We start from the raw sequence: 18863 nt of genomic DNA, 5'->3' as shown, positions 1-18863 counted from the left end.
CCTGAAGCTAAAATAAAAGTTGGAAAGAAAAGAACCCTTGCTAATTCAAATGCCTTCTGTAGCAAATCCAAAGGTTTTGCTGTGACCTTCTAGGTTTCTGTTCTCTTACCTGCCTAGTTTCTTGATACTCTTTGCTGCTTCTCACATAGCTAATTTGTTTCTTTCTTTTTTTTTTTTTTTGAGACAGAGTCTCGCGCTGTCGCCCAGGCTGGAGTGCAGTGGCGCGATCTCTGCTCACTGCAAGCTCCGCCTCCCGGGTTTACGCCATTCTCCTGCCTCAGCCTCCCGAGTAGCTGGGACTACAGGCGCCCGCCACCTCGCCCGGCTAGTTTTCTGTGTGTGTTTTTAGTAGAGACGGGATTTCACCGTGTTAGCCAGGATGGTCTCGATCTCCTGACCTCGTGATCCGCCCGTCTCGGCCTCCCAAAGTGCTGGGATTACAGGCTTGAGCCACCCTAGGCCCGCTAATTTGTTTCTGTTCTGCTTCTCTGCACAGGCTGCTTACTCTCCCTGTAGTGAACTCCCCCTTCCATGCTATGAACCCATGTTCCCCAGCTCATTCAAAATTCAACTCAAAATGCATCTCCTCTAGGAGTTATTCCTCCACTCATATAGGTCAGGCAGCACTATAGTCAAATTTGTGTGTTGGGATTTTGTTTTTGTAAAAGTGATTTTTTAAAATGTACATTCAGTTTCTTGATCTAAATTGTATTCTCCAAGAGTTAAGTAGTAAATGTGCCCTCTGCCTCTTTTGTAATCCCGGCAGCCCTGCCAGGGCTCTGCATGCAGAGGCGTTTGATCACTGCTATATTGAAGGGCTTACCATGGCAGGCTTGGGATGCCAACACCTTCTGGACAGTCAGTGGCAATGTCCCTTGGATGCCTCCTGTGGTCTGGAGTAGCTAATGCATAAACACATTATTAACAGGAAAAGGAAATGGAACAACAAAGCCTTTTATGTGTGATGCTTCTGTGTGAAACCCCAAAATAAAGGAAAAGCTTACCTCCACTTGTTCTCGGATAAATTCCTACAAAGCAAAACGAAAATAGGCTTTAATCTACCGTTATGTTTTACTTGCCCTTTGATAGTTTACAAAATATCTCAATTTTCTTCTTTAAATCATGCCTCCTGAAGGAAAGAGTTCCAGCAATACAGCACTTGGGGATAAACTTATTTGTTGTAAGGCACTTTGAATGTGAAAAAACCAAGCAACTGAACAGAACTCTTACTGAACACAGAATATACTTAGCTACTGAGACTTCCTCCAGAGATAGCTTCTCAACCAATGAGGTTATGTAGCTGGTGAGAGTAGTCTTGATGATTCAACCAGTTCAAAACATCAGGAAGGCTTCTCACTAAAAGGCTGTCTGTTTGTGTGTGTAATCTTAGCCAGAACAAGTGTAATATTACACACAAACTGAGAATAAATACACAACAACCATCAACACAACCACTGCTCAGTATAACACTTGCTTAAATATCATAAACATAAGTAAACAGTCACTTCAGTTCCCACGGGCTTTCTGGGGACAATTCCCTTCAGGTCAGAAAGTTTATTTTCTGAGGCCCTTTGTTGAGAAATTTCTCCTCCCTTGTATGTCTCTGTCCCTGGGGTAACCTTTTCAATAGTTACATCCCTGTGGATATTAATATTTACAAATAAAGCAGACACTATTTCATGCTACCAATTTGTTTAACCTCTGGAGGTAAAAAGAAAAAAAAACCTGTTGTACATTTAATGATTTCTTGATAAGAAAATCATTTCTTTACTCCTGGAAAAGGCTATGTGTAAATCTGCCTCCTAAGATTACAACATGGTACATTTTCTTTTAAAACCAGACTCAGGAAATTCTCTTCCCTCCTTCATCTATACTCTAGTCTGCCATGCCTATAAATGAGCACAGTTACCAAGAACTACGTAGTAGATACTATACTACATATAGTTTAAAAATCACATGTTTTCCCAAATGAACCTAAACAGAAAGATGGTCTCGTAAGACTCAATCCACTAACAAAGCTTACTGTGGATGGAGAGCAAACCTAACTGCTCTGCTGTTCTCTCTGGTGTTTGTGTATCTGGGATGGTAAAACATCTGTTTGTAAGCCTAGTGAAGGGGTGATGGGTCTCATCTCAGTCCATTTTATATTCCAATGGTCTGTTTAATGCTGGATAATTTAATATTTTTATTTTATTTTTATTTATTTAGTTAGTTAGTTATTTTGAGATGGAGTTTCGCTCTTGTTGCCAGGCTGGAGTGCAATGGCACAATCTTGGCTCACTGCAAACTCCACCTTCTGGGTTCAACCTCCACCTTCTGGGTTCAAGTGATTTTCCTGCCTCAGCCTCCTGAGTAGCTGGGATTACAGGCATGCACCACCACGCCTGGCTAATTTTGTATTTTTAGTAGAGACAGGGTTTCTCCATGTTGGTCAGGATGGTCTCAAAACTCCCAACCTCAGATAATCTGCCTGCCTCAGCCTCCCAAAGTGCTGGGATTACAGTTGTGAGCCACTGCGCCCGGCCTTATTTATTTATTTTTTTTAAATTTTTTGAGACAGAGTCTCATTGTTGCCCAGGCTGGAGTGCAATGGCGCGATCTCGGCTCACTGCAGCCTCCACCTCCTCATCAGGCTAGAAGATAGAGCTTTATAGAAGGATGTATTAATGATCTTTCAACTGCTAGGATTCAAGTAGCTACCTCCTCAAAACACCAAAACTATTCCAGCTTCTTCCAGAATCACACAAAAATCTCTCCTGATCTGCCTGACATAGCATCATCAAGATTTTCTGAAACCAGAGGTTTGTTTCCATTTGAAGTAAACTCCTTAACAGTAGTCTTTGAAGTTCCTTTAGGAAAAGTTTTTCTTATAATTTTCTGGTTACATATTTAGGGATTGAATTACAATAAAAGACTCTAACAGATCCTATCTTTTGGATTTAGGACAATTTGGAGCAGGGCTCTTAGAGAAAATATGTCTGTGGAGAGGAAAGAGCTTTGCTGGAAGAAGAGCAAAGTCTGTCTGATCCAGAGGCGATTCTGGAAAGTGCAAAGCCAAGACGATCCAAGAGCTCTTCCTCTTGAATGTTTCACCCTTGGCCTGCAAATGTGCTTAGGTCTTTTTTGTCTTAAAGCAAACAAACACCCTTCCTCAGCCTTGAATCCCACCCCACACTTCCCAACCACCTCTAACCTTTAGCTCTCACCCCATCTCTCTTTTTCTGTGTGTAGCCAAAGTTCTTGAAAGAGTAGTCTACTTAGCTCCACTTCCTCCTGCTTCATACGCTCCTGACTCACTGCACTCTTATCTTCTGCCCTACCTCATCCCCAGGAAATGATTCCACAAGACAACTAATGTCCACATGACAGCCAAGTCCAACGTTTCAGGCTCTACTTCATAGCCATTATTGGCCATTCCCTCCTTGCTTAAAACTTTCCTTAGTTTTGGCAATATTACTTTTTCCTGGTTTTCCTCCTCCCTCTCTAACCAAGTATTTTCAGCCATCCTTAGAATTTCCTCTTTTCAGCAGAGCTTTCCAGACCTTTGCCAAAGCATATGCACCCTGGATGCTGACGTTCCACAGGCTCCACCCTTTTCTCTCTTCCTTTTCACTCTCCATATTCTCCCTGGACAACCTCGCCTCCTCAAGGCCCTTCTCCAGCTTCTGATACTATCAAAATATATATACTATTAACTCTCAGATAGATATTATGTACAGCCCAGATGTCTTTTCCAAGCACCAGATCTTTTAAGTCTGCCTATCCACTGGGCATTCCACCTGAAGTCACATTCACTATGTCTAAACCCAGCTTCACCATGAAACTCCTAGGCAGGTTTGTTCCTCCTCATCTGTGTCCCTTCTCTGTCAATGGCACCACCGTCCTTCCAGCCACCCATGCTACAACCCTCAGAATCACTGTTGCTTTTGTTTTCTCCTTTATTCTTTCACATTCGATTGCTCACCAGGTCCTCTTGCTTCTGCCTCCCAAATTCTGTCTCAAATATATCACTCCTCTCTACTCCCTCTGCTACTGACTCAGTCCAATCCTCATCTTCTCTTACCTGCACGACTGCAATAACCCCTCAGCTGCTCTCTCTGACTCAAATCTTCCCACATCAATCTATCCCCCAATTTATCTACTACATCTATCTTCTAATTTTAGATATTACTATTTTAGATATTAGTACAGCACTTCAGACTTCTAGACGATGTGGATGTGGATTTGCCTGTGCTCCAAATAAAGAGAGCCAGGGATAAAGGAGTAGGAACACTAATGAAAAAAGCAGGACACCAAGGGAGGACGAGTGAGATTTGGGGGAAAAAAAACCACAACTTCTGGAAATAAAAAATATAGTCATTGAAATTAAAAATTTAGTCACTGAAATAAAAAACTCAGTGGATAAGCTAAACACATAATTAAACACAAGATGAAGAGATCCTTTAGTTCACTGGAACATAAGAGGAGATTTTGCAGAATGTATCACAGAGAGACAAAGCAATGGGAAATACGGAAGAGATTTGAAGAGGCATGGAGAGTAGAAAGATAAGGCCCAGTAGATATCTGACAAAATTTCCAAGACAGAGAATGGGAAATAAAGGTTTGAGGTGATAATGACTGCATACTTTCCAAGTTGAAGAAGCACAGCAAATCTCCAGAAGGAAATGAAAATAAATCCATACAAAGATATTTCATAGGGAAATTGCAGAACACCAAAGACAAAGTGAACATTGCAAGAGCAACCAGAGGGAAAATCAGATTACCTACAGAGTAATAATTGGATTGACAAAGGACTTCAATGGCTAAAACAGAAAGTCAGGCTGGGTGTGGTGGCTCACACCTGTAATCCCAGCACTTTGGGAGGCCACGGCAGGCGGATCACCTGAGGTCAGGAGATTGAGACCAGCCTGGCCAACATGGTGAAACCCCATCTCTACTAAAGATACAAAAATTAGCCAGGCGTGTTGGTGGGCACCTGTAATCCCAGCTACTTGGGAGGCTGAGGCAGGAGAATCGCTTGAACCTGGGAGGTGGAGGTTGCAATGAGCTGAGATCACCCCACTGCACTTCAGCCTGGGCAACAGAGTGAGACTCTGTCTCAAAAAATAAAATAAAATAAATTAAAATAAATAAAATAGAAAGTCAAAAGTAGTGAAATATTTTCAAAATGTTGGGGGGATAACTGGCAATGTGAAATTCTGTTTTTAGCTAGATAATCATGCAAGTATGAAGGGAAAATAAAGAAACTTTAAAAGACAGCTTATCATTCATGGACTTTTTTTTTTCGAGACAGAGTTTCACTCTTGTCACCCAGGTTGGAGTGCAATGGCGTGATCCCAGCTCATTGCAACCTCTACTTCCCGGGTTCAAGCGATTCTCCTGACTCAGCCTCCCAAGTAGCTGGAATTACAAGCACCCGCCACCACGCCCAGCTAATTTTTGTGTTTTTGGTAGAGACAGCATTTCAGCACATTGGCCAGGCTGGTCTCGAACTCCTGACCTCAGGTGATCTGCCCGCCTCAGCCTCCCAAAGTGCTGGGTTACAGGAATGAGCTACCATGTCTGGTCCATGGACTCTCACTAAAATAACTTCTATTTATTTTTATATTTTTGTATTTTTTGTCTCAAGATCTATTTGTGGGTAAAAGATCTTTTAAGATATTTACTTCAGTAAAAAAAAAAAAAAAAAAAAAACACAGAACATAAAAGAACACAGAACAAGTAGGATGCAAGAGGCAATGGCGAACAAAGACTCTGGTGAACACTTTGTTTAATCTAAATGAAGATTGACTATAAAATAAATGACCACCAGGGGATTAAAAACAAGGTGGAATTAAAGTACTAGACAGCAACATGGAAGATGGGAGGAGATGAACGGTTTATAAGATTTTGGTACAGTTAGAAGAGGATACAGAAATGAATTACTTTTAAACTGTGATACGTATGCATGCTAAAAGTTAAGGCTAATCTCTAAAAGGATATAAATGGAATATATAACTTCTAAACCAGTAGAGCAAAAAAAAAGAGAAATAAAGAAAACTATAATAGAAAACAGGAAAGGAGAGGAAAAAGACAATAAAGACAAAATAAATGATATTTGCTATAAAAGAAACATATAAGTAATCAAAGTAAAAAGTAATAGTCCTCTCTAATACCTCCAATGCCACATCCAGCAGTAGCTTTCCAAACCTTTACCAAAACATATATGTAAAGTAATCATATTTGGAAAGGAATCTAAAATGGACCTTACTCTCCTGCTTAAAATTCTTCACTGGCTGCCTATAGGATAAAATGCAAACTACTTAGTAGAATATGCTAAATTATTTTATGATTTGACCTTGACAACCCATCTAGCCAACTCCCATCCAGTCAAAGATCCAAGTAAAACTTCTGATTTCCCCCCAGTTTTTTTTTTTTTTTTTTTTTTTTGAGACGAGTCTCACTCTGTCACCCAGGCTGGAGTGTAGTGGAGCAATCTTCGATCACTGCAACCTCTGCCACCTGGGTTTAAGCAATTCTCATGCCTCAGCCACCTGAGTAGCTGGGATTACAGGCACATACCACCATGCCTGGCTAATTTTTTGTCTTTTTAGTAGAGACGGGGGTCTCATCATGTTGGCCAGGCTGGTCTCGAACTCCTGACCTCAAATGATCTGCCCGCCTTGGCCTCCCAAAATGCTGGGAGCATTGCAGGCGTGAGCCACTGCACCTGGCCTGATTTCCCCAAATCTTAACTACCAATAGCCTACCATTGACCAGAAGCGTTATCAATAACATAAACAGTCGACTAACACATATTTTGTGTGTTGTATATATTACACACTGTATTGTTACAATAAGGTAAGCTAGAGGAAAGAAAATGTTGGCCAGACATGGTGGCTCATGCCAGTAATCCCAGCACTTTGGGAGGCCAAGGTAGGTGGATCACTTGAGGTCAGGAGTTCAAGACCAACTTGGCCAACACAGTAAGACCCCATCTCTACTAAAAATACAAAAATTAGCCGGGGCGTGGTGGTGTGCACCTGTAATCTCAGCTACTTCGGAGGCTGAGGTAGGAGAATCACTTGAACCCGGGAGGTGGAGGTTGCAGTGAGCTGAGATTGTGCCACTGCACTCCAGCCTGGGCATCGCAAAAAAAAAAAAAAAAAAAAAAAAAAGTTAAGAAAATCGTAAGAATTTATTATTCATTAAGTGGAAATGAATTATCATAAAGGTCTTCACCCTCATCATCTTCACATTGAATAGGCTAAGGAGGAGGAAGAAGAGCAAGGAGGAAGAGACAGCAAGGTCTTGCTGTCTCATGAGTGGCAGAGGTGGAAGAAAATCTGCATATAAGTGTACCTGTGCAGTTCAGACCCAGGTTGTCCAAAGGTTAACTGTAGATCTTAATTTGAGCCATATCTATTATAGTTCCCTAAACATAGGATGTGCCTCAAGTCTCTGATATGTATTCCTCTGAATAGAATGCCCTTCTGCCCTCTTCTGTACTCAGCAGTTTCTCACTATTCTTTTTTTCTTTTTTTCTTTTTGACACAGAGTTTCACTCTTGTTGCCCAGGCTGGAGTACAATGGCCCAATCTTGGCTCACCACAACCTCTGCCTCCCAGGTTCAAGTCATTCTCCTGCCTCAGCCCCTGAGTAGCTGGGATTATAGGCATGCACCACCACGCCCGGCTAATTTTCTATTTTTAGTAGAGATGGGCTTTCTCCATGTTTGTCAGGCTGGTCTTGAACTCCCAGCCTCAGGTGATCCACCCGCCATGGCCTCCCAAAGTGCTGGGATTACAGGCGTGAGCCATGGCGCCCGGCCTAGTTTCTCACTATTCTATAAGACTTTTCTGGCTGTGTGCAGTGGCTCATGCCTGTAACGCCAGGGGTTTGGGAAGCCAATGCAGGGGGATTGCTTGAGGCCAGAAGTTCAGGACCAGCCTGTGCAACATAGTGAGACTCCCATCTCTACAAAAAAAAAAAAAGGAAAAAATTAGCCAGGCATGGTGGTGTGTGCCTTTAGTCCGAGTTACTTGGGAGGCTGAGGCAGGAAGATCACTTGTGCCCAGGAGATCAGTGAGCCAAGATTGCACCACTGCACTCCAGCCTGGGCAACAGAGTGAGGCCTGGTCTTTCAAAAGTAAAAACTTTTCTTAAGAAAACAGCTTTTCTGTGACAGTTTCATTGACTCCACCTACCCAGGCACAGAAGTCATTCTATATTTCCATAACGCTTCTGAAAAACTATCTTGGTGCATTCTAGACTCTTAGTTTTCATGACCGTTATCATATTGGGAAGAAAGCAAAACACATACCTGTACTAGCCAAAGTTCATTGACTTTAATTCTTTAAATGCCCTTCTTCCTTATTTTGAGCTAATTCATCACTGAATTTCTAGCTCCTGGCACGCAGCAGGTAAATACCATGAATGCTTGTTGAAGAAAAGATGAATTCAGAGAACCTACAGACAAAGTATGAGGTTACCATCACTCAGCAATTTCCTTAACATCTGCAGCTGTGTCTTACCTCCACGATACTCTTGGTCACAGTAGATCTTCCTCTCCGAAGTTCATTGGCTTCTCTTTCCACAAAACAGAGTGGTACTTTTCCCACAAGTACCAGAGAATCACTAGTGTCTGGAAATACAAGTTCAAGGCCCAGATCTTCCAGATTTTTGTGGTAACACCTAAAGAGATAACCTCAAATGTAAAAAAAAAAAAAAAAAAAGGGCTACTTCATTTGCACTTCAGTGCTGGTTCCAAATACTACTTGACAGTTTTTCAAAAGCTGCCACAGGGCTTAACAATTGTATTGTTTTTCTCACACTTATGTGTGTGTTTGGGATTTTTTATTATCGAATTTCCTTTCTGAATTATAGTAATCTTTACTGTTTTTCTCTTTTCCATTGAGAATCAATCTTTGTCTAAGTCTTGTTTCTAAGTGTGTTTTCTTCATTGAGGAACTGCTAACTTCTGGCTGCTGGCACTTAACGGAGTCTGGCACAAAGAAAAGGTCTGAGGGTGATTGAATCAACATGAAAGCAGGGAGGTAATTAATAGCCCATGGAACTGAGAAGTCCTGACTAATGGGATCTAAGTAAATAGATCTGCCTCTACTATAAATTATGTCACAGGGAAAAAAGATTTACTGGCAGTATCATATTCCCAAACTTGAAACATATTGGGAGAAAATTCTCTTTTTCATTTTCAATAATTTGTGCTGCCTAGAAGAGGAAAGATGCCCTATCTTGTGACTCACTACATGATTTGCCCCTTCCTTACATCCCAGTGTTTTACTTTCTTCACATTATGATTATGGTAATGAAAACTAACAGTCTAGAATGCACCAAGGCAAAGAAGAATGGGACCAATTACTGCAGAAACTTTGCTTTCACAAAGCACGGCATAAACACAGACTGTTCCAAGAAATGAGAAGAGTGTTCTAAGCCAATTGCTGGAAAAAATTATCAGGGAAACTCTATCCTATACTCACCATCTTGGATACAGTGGAAAGAACAGGCTGGGTGCAGTGGCTCACGACTGTAATCCCAGCACTTCGGGAGGCCAAAGTGGGAGGAACGCTTGAGCCTAAGAGTTCAGACCAGCCTGGGCAACATGCCAAAAACTCATCTCTACCAAAAAATTACAAAAATTAGTCCAGCATGGTGGTGCTCACCTGTAGTTCCAGCTACTTGGGAGGCTGAAGTGGGAGGACTGCTTGAGCCTGGAAGGTGGAGGTTGCAGTGAGCAGAGATTACGCCACTACACTCCAACCTGGACAACAGAGTGAGACCATGTCTCAAAAATTAAATATTTTAATGGATGATTGGATGCAGAAAAAAAATATATTTTAAAAAAGGAAACAGATGACCTGTGGAGTCAGATGACCTGCCTTTGAGTGCCTGCTCTACTACTTAATAACTGCTATGACCTTAGACAAGTCTTATAACCTCTCTTGGTCTCATCTGAGAAATGGAACAATAATTATGCTTATTCCTCACAGAATTATTGTGAGAATTGATACCATCAACATCACATTCTCATGGTGGTACTAACCATAAGAGTCTCCTTTGTTCCTCTGTCACTGTTATCTCTAGTGGAGGAATTAGAGTAGAAGACAGTAATTTTTTCCGACCAGAGCCTTGTGCCTGTTGCTTCTCATAGGAATCTGTTGGCAGAAAGATGAATGGGTTAAGAGTAGGAAGGGAAGTCTTCTAGATTCAGATAAAAATAAAGCACAGCCTTGAGATAATCATTCTAATCCATAGCAGAATGTTTAATATGCAGTTTTAGATTTTGGATTTCCATTTTTAAAGTCAAACTAATAAATACTCAGCCTATTAACAATTTTGGTAACATTTTTCAAAATAAGAAATGTAAGACTTGCATCTTACATTCAGATGAACAAGGCAATGTTCCTGTAGTTAATAAATGTGGTTTTGATGACAGAGGTGAATAATGTGGATCACCAGGGACATATGTGGGTTTACCACACAGTCTTATGGCTCCAGAAGGCTTCCCTTTCCTTGAGCAGGGTCTCCCAGTCTCTGGAGAGAATTAGTACTATTCTCAAATGGTGGAGGGCCTGTAGAGGTAAGTTTTTCTAACACTGTTTTTACTATATCTTTCCCAACTCTTAGGCCGTCATTTTATAAGGAAAAGTGAAAACAGTAGTAATATCATTGTCATTCTAGTCCATGAAGCACTCCTTAGTTCCTTGCCTAATTCTTTGACATTATTCATTGGCCACAGGAGTAAAGACTTTCCTGGTATTTTACCACTTGGCGAACACACTGCCTCATGATGAGGAAAAGGGTAGCACAAAAAAAAAAAAAAAAAAAAAAAAAGCGGGGCTTGGTGGCTCATGCCTATAATCCCAGCACTTTGGGAGGCTGAGGCGGGCGGATCACCTGAGGTTGGGAGTTCGAGATCAGCCTGACCAACATGGAGAAACCCCGTCTCTACTAAAAGCACAAAATTAGCCGGGTGTGGTAGCTACTAAGGAGGCCGAGGGAGAAGAATCCCAGCTACTAGGGAGGCTGAGGGAGAAGAATCGCTTGAACCTGGGAGGTGGAGGTTGCGGTGAGCCGAGATCACGCCATTGCACTCCAGCCTAGGCAACAAGAGCGAAACTCCATCTCAAAAAAAATAATAATAAAATAAAAATAAAAATAAAAAGCATATATTGCTTTGGAAAGATAGATTTAAAAACCAGTGATATTGGTTGTCTCTGGGGACAGAAACTAGGAGGGGTGGGGCACGGGTAGAAAGGAGACTTTATTACATTCCCTTTTATGCCTTTCAGAATTGGGTCTATTTGATTATACTGCATATTCAAAAGCAAACTAAATTTTAAAATCAAAACAGCATACTGGGCCTTCTGAGCTGCCAGTGGTCTCTGCCTGATGGAGTGTGGGAAGGCATGCCAAGATCACCGGGCATATGGAGGGGCAGATCTTTGTGCTGGATGTCAGAGTAAGCAGCCTGTCCTCAAGTACCTCTGGGTTGTTCCTAACATCCGGCAAATACGCCTCTGACCACATAAATAAGACCCACATCTTTCAATTAGTGAACTACCACATTCTTTCAGTTATAACACAGGCAAACTGGAAGACTTTAGTTTAATTTTTAAACATACAGTACAAAGTGTGCTTTCTCACAACAGTCACAGTTAGAAAAGCTCTTTGAGGAATACTGATTCTGCTGGGAGTCTCAAATTTATTCTGGCTGCGAGCAGATCCTTACCAATGATAAGCTGCTCCAGACGGATACGCTCATGGGCAGCATGCTGATCCACCAGCACGAGCAGGTTTCCACCTAGATGAGCAAGGATTGTGAACTTTCAGATTCTCAGAGCAAGATGACGCCCATCGTGTGTGAGGAGAGACAAGGTTTAATTCAAACTATCTAACAACAGCATAAGACAAAACATTCTGAGTATTAACAATTGTACCTTTTATTTCCTAAAACATGAAATTATGGGGAAAATGATAGCAAACTTATCCCATAAGTTTGGATCCCAGCTCCAATTCTGAAAGGCACAAAAGGGAATATAATAAGGTCTCCTTTATACCTTTGCTCCCACCCCTTCTAGTTTCTCTCCCCAGAGATTACCAGTATTAGTAAGTTTTATCCTATAAATTTATTATTTTCCCCATAATTTCATTTTTTAGGAAACAAAAGGTAAACTAAGAAACTCTTTAGTTCACCAGTATCTCATTTAGAAAACAAAGTCAGGGCTGGGTGCAGTGTCTCATGCCTGTAATCCCAGCACATTCGGAGGCCAAGGCGGGTGGATCACGAGGTCAAGAGATCGAGACCATCCTGGCCAGTATGGTGAAACCCTGTCTCTACTAAAAATACAAAAATTAGCTGAGGATGGTGGCACACGCCTGTAGTCCCAGCTACTCAGGAGGCTGAGGCAGGAGAATCACTTGAACCCAGGAGGCATACGTTGCAGTGAGCCAAGATTGGGCCACTGCACTCCAGCCTGGCAACAGAGTGAAACTCCATCTTAAAAAAAAAAACAAAAAGTCAAAGTGGCGTTTCCTCAAGTTTGAAGCTTGAATGTATAATTCTTATGTTTAAATACTGATTTTGCCTTATTAATTCAACTTTAATATGATAAAGGATCACTAAACAACACATTGTTATAATTAGCTATCCTTGGTGTACAAGCTACTTGGAAACCCATAAAGAATGTACTTCCAGTGCACTTTAGATCACAAGCTGGTGAACGTTTTCTGAAGGGCCAGATCATAAATATTTTAGGTTTCTTGGGCCACACAATTTCTGTCATGACTCCTCAACAATTCTTTTTGAGCCAAAGCAGCCACAGATAATATGTGAATATTGTAGCTGTGTTCCAAAAAAACTTTATTTATGGACACTGAAATACTAATTTCATATAATTTTAATGTGTGAAGAAATAGTCTTCTTTTTTTTCCCCAACTATTAAAAAATGTAAAAACCATTCTCATCTCCCTGGCTGTACAGAAACAGGTGATGCCCGGATTCCCCTCGGGCCATGTTTGTCCTGCCTTAGACTTGGGCTTCTCAAACGTTCATGGGCACACATACCACCCGGGGATCTTATTAAAACGCAGATTCTGGCTGGGCCCTGTGGCTCATGACTGTAATCCCAGCACTTTGGGAGGCTGAGGAGGGTAGATCACTTGAGGTCAGGAATTCAAGATCAGCTGACCAACGTTGTGAAACCCTATCTCTACTAAAAATACAAAAATTAGCAGGGTGTGGTGGTGCGTGCCTATACTCCCAGCTACTTGGGAGGCTGAGGCAGAAGAATTCCTTGAGCCCGGGAGAGGGGGACTGCAGTGAGCTGAGATTGCACCACTGCAATCCCACCTGGGCAACAGAGCAAGACTCCGTCTCAAATAAAAAGGAAAGAAAAAAAAGAGAAATTTCAACAGATCCATTTTGCTTCTTTTAACATCTGCAGATTTCGTGGCTACATCCATCTTGAGTACCATTAGTAGAGATTCTGACATCTCAAAAACAACAAAGAATTCCAGATAATGAAAACTTAAAAAAAAAAAAAAAATTGGCTGGGTGCAGTGGCTCGCGTCTGTAATCCCAGCACTTTGGGAGGCCGAGGTGGGCGGATCACCTGAGGTCAGGAATTCGAGACCAGCCTGGCCAACATGGAGAAACCCCGTCTCTACTAAAAATACAAAATTAGTGGGCGTGGTGGTGGCGCCTGTAATCCCAGCTGCCCTGGAGGCTCAGGCAGGGGAACCACTTGAACCCAGGAGGTGGAGGTTGCAGTGAGCCAAGATCGCGCCATCGCACTCCAGCCTGGGCAAGAAGAGGGAAACTTTGTCTCAAAATATATATATATATATATAACTTTTCTAGAAATAGTAAAACTACAAGAATTTGATCTTCACAAATTCTATATTCATGGTAATTCTCACAGAGCTTTAGGTTAATTTGCCTTTGATCCACTATGACATTGCTAAACAAGGTAAAGGGAATATTTTGAAATACATAGAGAATAAATGCTCTAAAACTTTAGAAGCACTTGCCTGCAGGTGCTATTAAGCTGGAGCCAGCCCTCCACTGCTGCTCAGGGCTCAGCCACTCAGGCCTTTTCAGGAACTTTATCCCATCAAGCATCCCTTGTAAATATGCTCAAGATTCTCCCATTAAAAAAAAAAAAAAAGTCCTCTGTCACCCTCACCCCCTGTGGTCCCTCTCTTCCATGTCACAGGCACATTCCTGAGTATGTCCTTGCAGTCTCCATTAGCACCATCAGCATCTTGTCCTGTCTATTCTCTGAAACAGCTCTCACTTGCTAAAATCCCTGATCTCTACTGTCACAAAATCAGATGGTCCTCATCTTACTTAATGTTTCGGCAGTGTTTGGCATGATGTCTTGGTTTTCCAACACAACATTCTTCTGTTTTCTTCCTATTTCTCTAGCTGTTCCTTCACAGTCTCTTTTGCTGGTTCATCCTCTTCTACCCAGCTCTTACGTGCTAGAATTATTCTAGATTCAAGACCTCTCCTCACTCTTCATTTTTTTTTTCTAGGTGGTAACATTTATATCCAGGGTTTCAGTGACCACTTTTCTGCATCTGATGGCTCAAATTTGTATCTCCATGTCAGAACACTTCTCTAGGCCAGACTTGTAATATCCAACCACATTCTTGACATTTTTTTTTTTTTTTTTTTTTTTGAGACAAAGTCTTGCTCTGTCGCCCAGGCTGGAGTGCAGTGGTGTGATCTTGGCTCACAGCAACTTCCGCCTCCTGGGTTCAAGCAATTCTCTGCCTCAGCCTCCCAAGTAGCTGGGATTACAGGCGCCTGCCACCATGTCCAGCTAATTTTTGTATTTTTAGTAGAGACTGGGTTTCAACATGTTGGGCAGGATGGTCTCAATCTCTTGACCTCGTGATCCGCCTACCTCAGCCTCCCAAAGTGCTGGGATTACAGGCATGAGCCACCACGCCCGGCTGCCTTGACATCTCTTCTGGAGCATTTCAAAGAGAACTTAGACTGAACTCATGATTTTCATCCTCTCTGCTCTGCCTGCAACCCAGGTCCTGCAACATCATCCACTCAGCTATGGAGGCCAGAACACCAGAAGTCATCTTTTACATACCTTCCCCATATCCAATCCATCACCAAACCCTGCTGACTCTATCTCCTAAATATCTTTCCAATACATTCACTACTCTCTAGTCCACCCTGGTCCCATCTAACCATGTCTCAGATATTATAATATTCTTTTTTTTTTTTTTTTTTTTTGAGATGGAGTCTCGCTCTGTCACCCAGGCTGGAGTGCAGTGGCCGGATCTCAGCTCACTGCAAGCTCCGCCTCCCGGGTTTATGCCATTCTCCTGCCTCAGCCTCCTGAGTAGCTGGGACTACAGGCGCCCGCCACCTCGCCCGGCTAGATTTTTTTGTATTTTTAGTAGAGATGGGGTTTCACCGTGTTAGCCAGGATGGTCTCAATCTCCTGACCCCGTGATCCGCCCGTCTCGGGCTCCCAAAGTGCTGGGATTACAGGCTTGAGCCACCATGCCCGGCCTTATAATATTCTTTTAACAGTCACTCTACAGTTAACTGGAACTCCACCCCTACTCCTACTCCATTCTTCACACTGCAACCAGAGCAATCTTTTTAAAATGCAAATGTGATGTGACACGTACCACCCCAAAAACAACATCAAAATACAAATGATAAAAAATGAAAAAGAAAAAAAAAAGCTTTCAATGGTTTCCAATGGTGTTGGGACAAAGCAAAGCTTGTAGCTGGCATTTAAGATCTGACTCCTACCTACTTCTCTAGCCTCATCTCTAGTTCCCCTTGCTCTGTTTCCACTCACTGAGGAGAATAAATCACAAATTGCATTATGTTATTCCCTCCTTTCTTTACTTAGTTAATTCGTATTCATATTCTGACCTCATTTTACCAAGAAGCACTTCCCTGAACTCCCTGATGAAATCAAATCTCCCAATACTGTTCTTAGAGCATCTTGTATCTCTTCCTCCATGACGAGTTCATTGTATACACTTTCTATTATTATAAAGGGAAAACATGAAAATATTATTAAAAGGTCAAACAATAGAAAATATTTAAAAGAGTAAAAGATGGGCCAGGCATGGTGGCTCACGCCTGTAATCCCAGCTCTTAGGGAGGCAGAGGTGGAAGGACAATTTAAGCCCAGGAGTTCTAGACCTGCCTGGGCAATATAGCGAGACCCCGTTCTCCACAAAAAGGAAAAAATAAAAAAGACAAAAAAAGTAAAAGATGAAATACTTCCTTTGCACACCCTCATTTTCACTCCCAAAGTAAATACTCTTGATCGTTTAATGTGCATCCTGAGTATATGTATGTGTATGAACATAAAACTAAATGTCTGTCACCCAGGCTGGAGTATAATAGCACAATCTCGGCTCACTGCATCATCTGCCTCCCAAGTTCAAGCGATTCTTGTGCCTTAGCCTCCTGAGTAGCTGGGACTACAGATACATGCCACCTTGCCCAGCTAAGTTTTGTATTTTTAGTAGAGACAGGGTTTTGCCATGTTGCTCAGGCTGGTCCTGAACTCCTGGCCTCAAGCCATCCACCTGCCTCGCCTCCCAAAGTATTGGGATTACAGGTGTGAGCCACCGCACCCAGCCTTCATAATATTCTTAGTTTAGATTGGCTTTCCCTGATCCATCCAAATCATTGAAATATACCAAAAATAATCATTAAAAAAACGTTACAAGAAGACCAGCTGGTTAGTCATTCAGGCTAACCTCTATTCTTACCTGCCTCGCCATTCTCTTCAGTCTTAGTGCTCATCAAACAGGCAATAAACTTGCTATCCACTTGCTGGAGAACCTGTCAGACATTCAAATAAGTGGTACAACACTAAATAAAAATTAGCAAAGGTTTATCTGCATAGAAAGATACAGAACTGTATTTTATTTAGAGTTGTTTGCCTTATCACACTCCTTTCTCGGAGACTGGGTAAGGTTCTGATGAACCAGAAACAGTCACTAGGAAGGATGAAAGAATGGACAGGTGGAGTGATCAGAAGATGTAAGGGGAGGGAGGCGACAGGGGAAGACAGACACCCACTTCTCAGAGTGGTGTGCTAGCAATACTTTAGAGAAGGCCTGAGATGTTCCCAACAGAGTGACTCTTGAGAACAGGTCATGTGACCAGAGATTGCTAACATACAGGCCGAAATAAATTTTTAAAATTTATATGAAAGCAAGGAAAACTATTTTGGAGGAACTAGTCTATTTATTTTTATTTATGTATTTAAAAAAATTTTTTTTTTTTTTTTTTTTTTTTGAGACGGAGTCTCACTCTGTCACCCAGGCTGGAGTGCAGTGGCATGATCTTGGCTCACTCCAAGCTCCGCTTCCCGGGTTCACGCCATTCTCCTGCCTCAGCCTCCTGAGTAGCTGGGACTACAGGCACCCGCCGTCACGCCCGGCTAATTTTTTGTATTTTTTAGTAGAGACGGGGTTTCACCGTATTAGCTAGGATGGCCTCTCAAAGTGCTGGGATTATAGGTGAGAGCCACCGTGCATGGCCGCTAGTCTATTAAAGAAGGAAGTTAAAAGCCACTGGTGGCTTTAGACCTTGGTGGTTCCTCTCTGTCTATGTACATGTTGCTCCCCAATACCCCCAAGCCTAACCACTGCCCCAGGGTCTATTTCTGGATCAACTGCTTGCCTGCTCTGGTACCAGGTCAATGCCAGGTTAGGAGTTTGCCTAAATCTGTTAGCCTCCCAATTTGTTTCCTTACTAAAAACAAAGGGAATAAAGACAGCCACAGTGGTAAACAGAAGGCAAAGTAGAAAAGCAGATCAGACAAAGGGTCCCTTTTGTGAATGGACTCCTCAATATGGGCTTTCCCAAGCCTGCGTAGGCTCACACAGTAGAGGGCCATTTCTAAAAGGGCACTGTTGCACACTGAAGGACAAGCTCACTAAAGGACTTTATTGATTTATAAATTATTGCCAAATATAAAGTCAATATATAATCTTCTGCAGGAGAACCTTGAGAATCCTTGAAACTGTCAGCCCAAATTCATAATTCATTCCCTCCAAACCTACTCACACTACTAAAGACATTTCTTTCTTTGTAATTATAATTAATTCCTTGCTTTTTCTTCTGATGATAAAAGTTCTAGTAAGGTAAGAACACACACACACACACACACACACACGTGCCTTGACCGAGGTGGTCTATATCATTAAATAAATCAAATTTTAGAAGAGTTAGGCCTTATACATATATTTATGAGATTTTGAAGTCAATCTTTTACCTGCATTGAATGAATCATTTCTTTGGTGAAACGATAGGGATACAAGATGTTGTGAATTTTAACTGCTAAGCTCTCAGCCTGGCCACTGCTTACATCAACAGCAACCTAGAAAGACTCAGCAAAATATAATTGAAATTTTAATTTTTGTGTCAGCAGAACTGTTTTACCAAAGATATCAGAGTGCTTTAAAAGCATTCATTTTTATATAGCCTACTAGAGGTGGGTTTAATTCAGGGAATTTGTAGAAATTCAAAAGAATTGGCCAGGCACTGTGGCTCACGCCTGTAATCCCAGCACTTTGGGAGGCTGAGGTGGACGGATCATGACGTCAGGAGATTGAGACCATCCTGGCTAACACGGTGAAACCCCATCTCTACTAAAAAATACAAAAAATTGGTCGGGCGTGGTGGCGGGCGCCTGTAGTCCCAGCTACTCAGGAGGCTGAGGCAGGAGAATGGCGTGAACCCGGGAGGCGGAGCTTGCCGTGAGCTGAGATCACACCATTGCACTCCAGCCTGGGTGACAGAGCGAGATTCCACCTCAAAAAAAAAAAAAAAAAAAAAAAAAAAAAAAAAAAAAATT

The 18863-nt window shown here is 42.0% G+C and overlaps 1 protein-coding gene across 9 annotated transcripts in view; it reads right to left on the bottom strand.

The window, feature by feature from the left end:
* MLH3 (mutL homolog 3) overlaps positions 1 to 18863 on the bottom strand; it is a 38329-nt gene that overhangs the window by 8235 nt on the left and 11231 nt on the right. For 3 of the 9 annotated variants that reach the window (XM_023184125.2, XM_023184146.3, XM_023184131.3), the window contains 7 exons: positions 18282 to 18386; positions 16768 to 16840; positions 11732 to 11803; positions 10043 to 10154; positions 8514 to 8673; positions 1005 to 1028; positions 824 to 902 (listed from right to left, as the gene is read on the bottom strand). In XM_023184125.2, coding sequence (XP_023039893.2) covers positions 824 to 902; positions 1005 to 1028; positions 8514 to 8673; positions 10043 to 10154; positions 11732 to 11803; positions 16768 to 16840; positions 18282 to 18386 — 625 coding nt within the window. Of the gene's footprint in view, positions 1 to 823; positions 903 to 1004; positions 1029 to 8513; positions 8687 to 10042; positions 10155 to 11731; positions 11804 to 16767; positions 16841 to 18281; positions 18387 to 18863 lie in introns of those variants that run through there. The other 6 variants (XM_023184154.3, XM_023184171.3, XR_002724834.3 and 3 more) reach the window with 5 other exon arrangements.

The sequence above is a fragment of the Piliocolobus tephrosceles genome, chromosome 6 (assembly GCF_002776525.5).
Source record: "Piliocolobus tephrosceles isolate RC106 chromosome 6, ASM277652v3, whole genome shotgun sequence".
Lineage (NCBI taxonomy): Eukaryota > Metazoa > Chordata > Mammalia > Primates > Cercopithecidae > Piliocolobus > Piliocolobus tephrosceles.
This window is presented reverse-complemented; position numbering and strand designations above follow the sequence as displayed.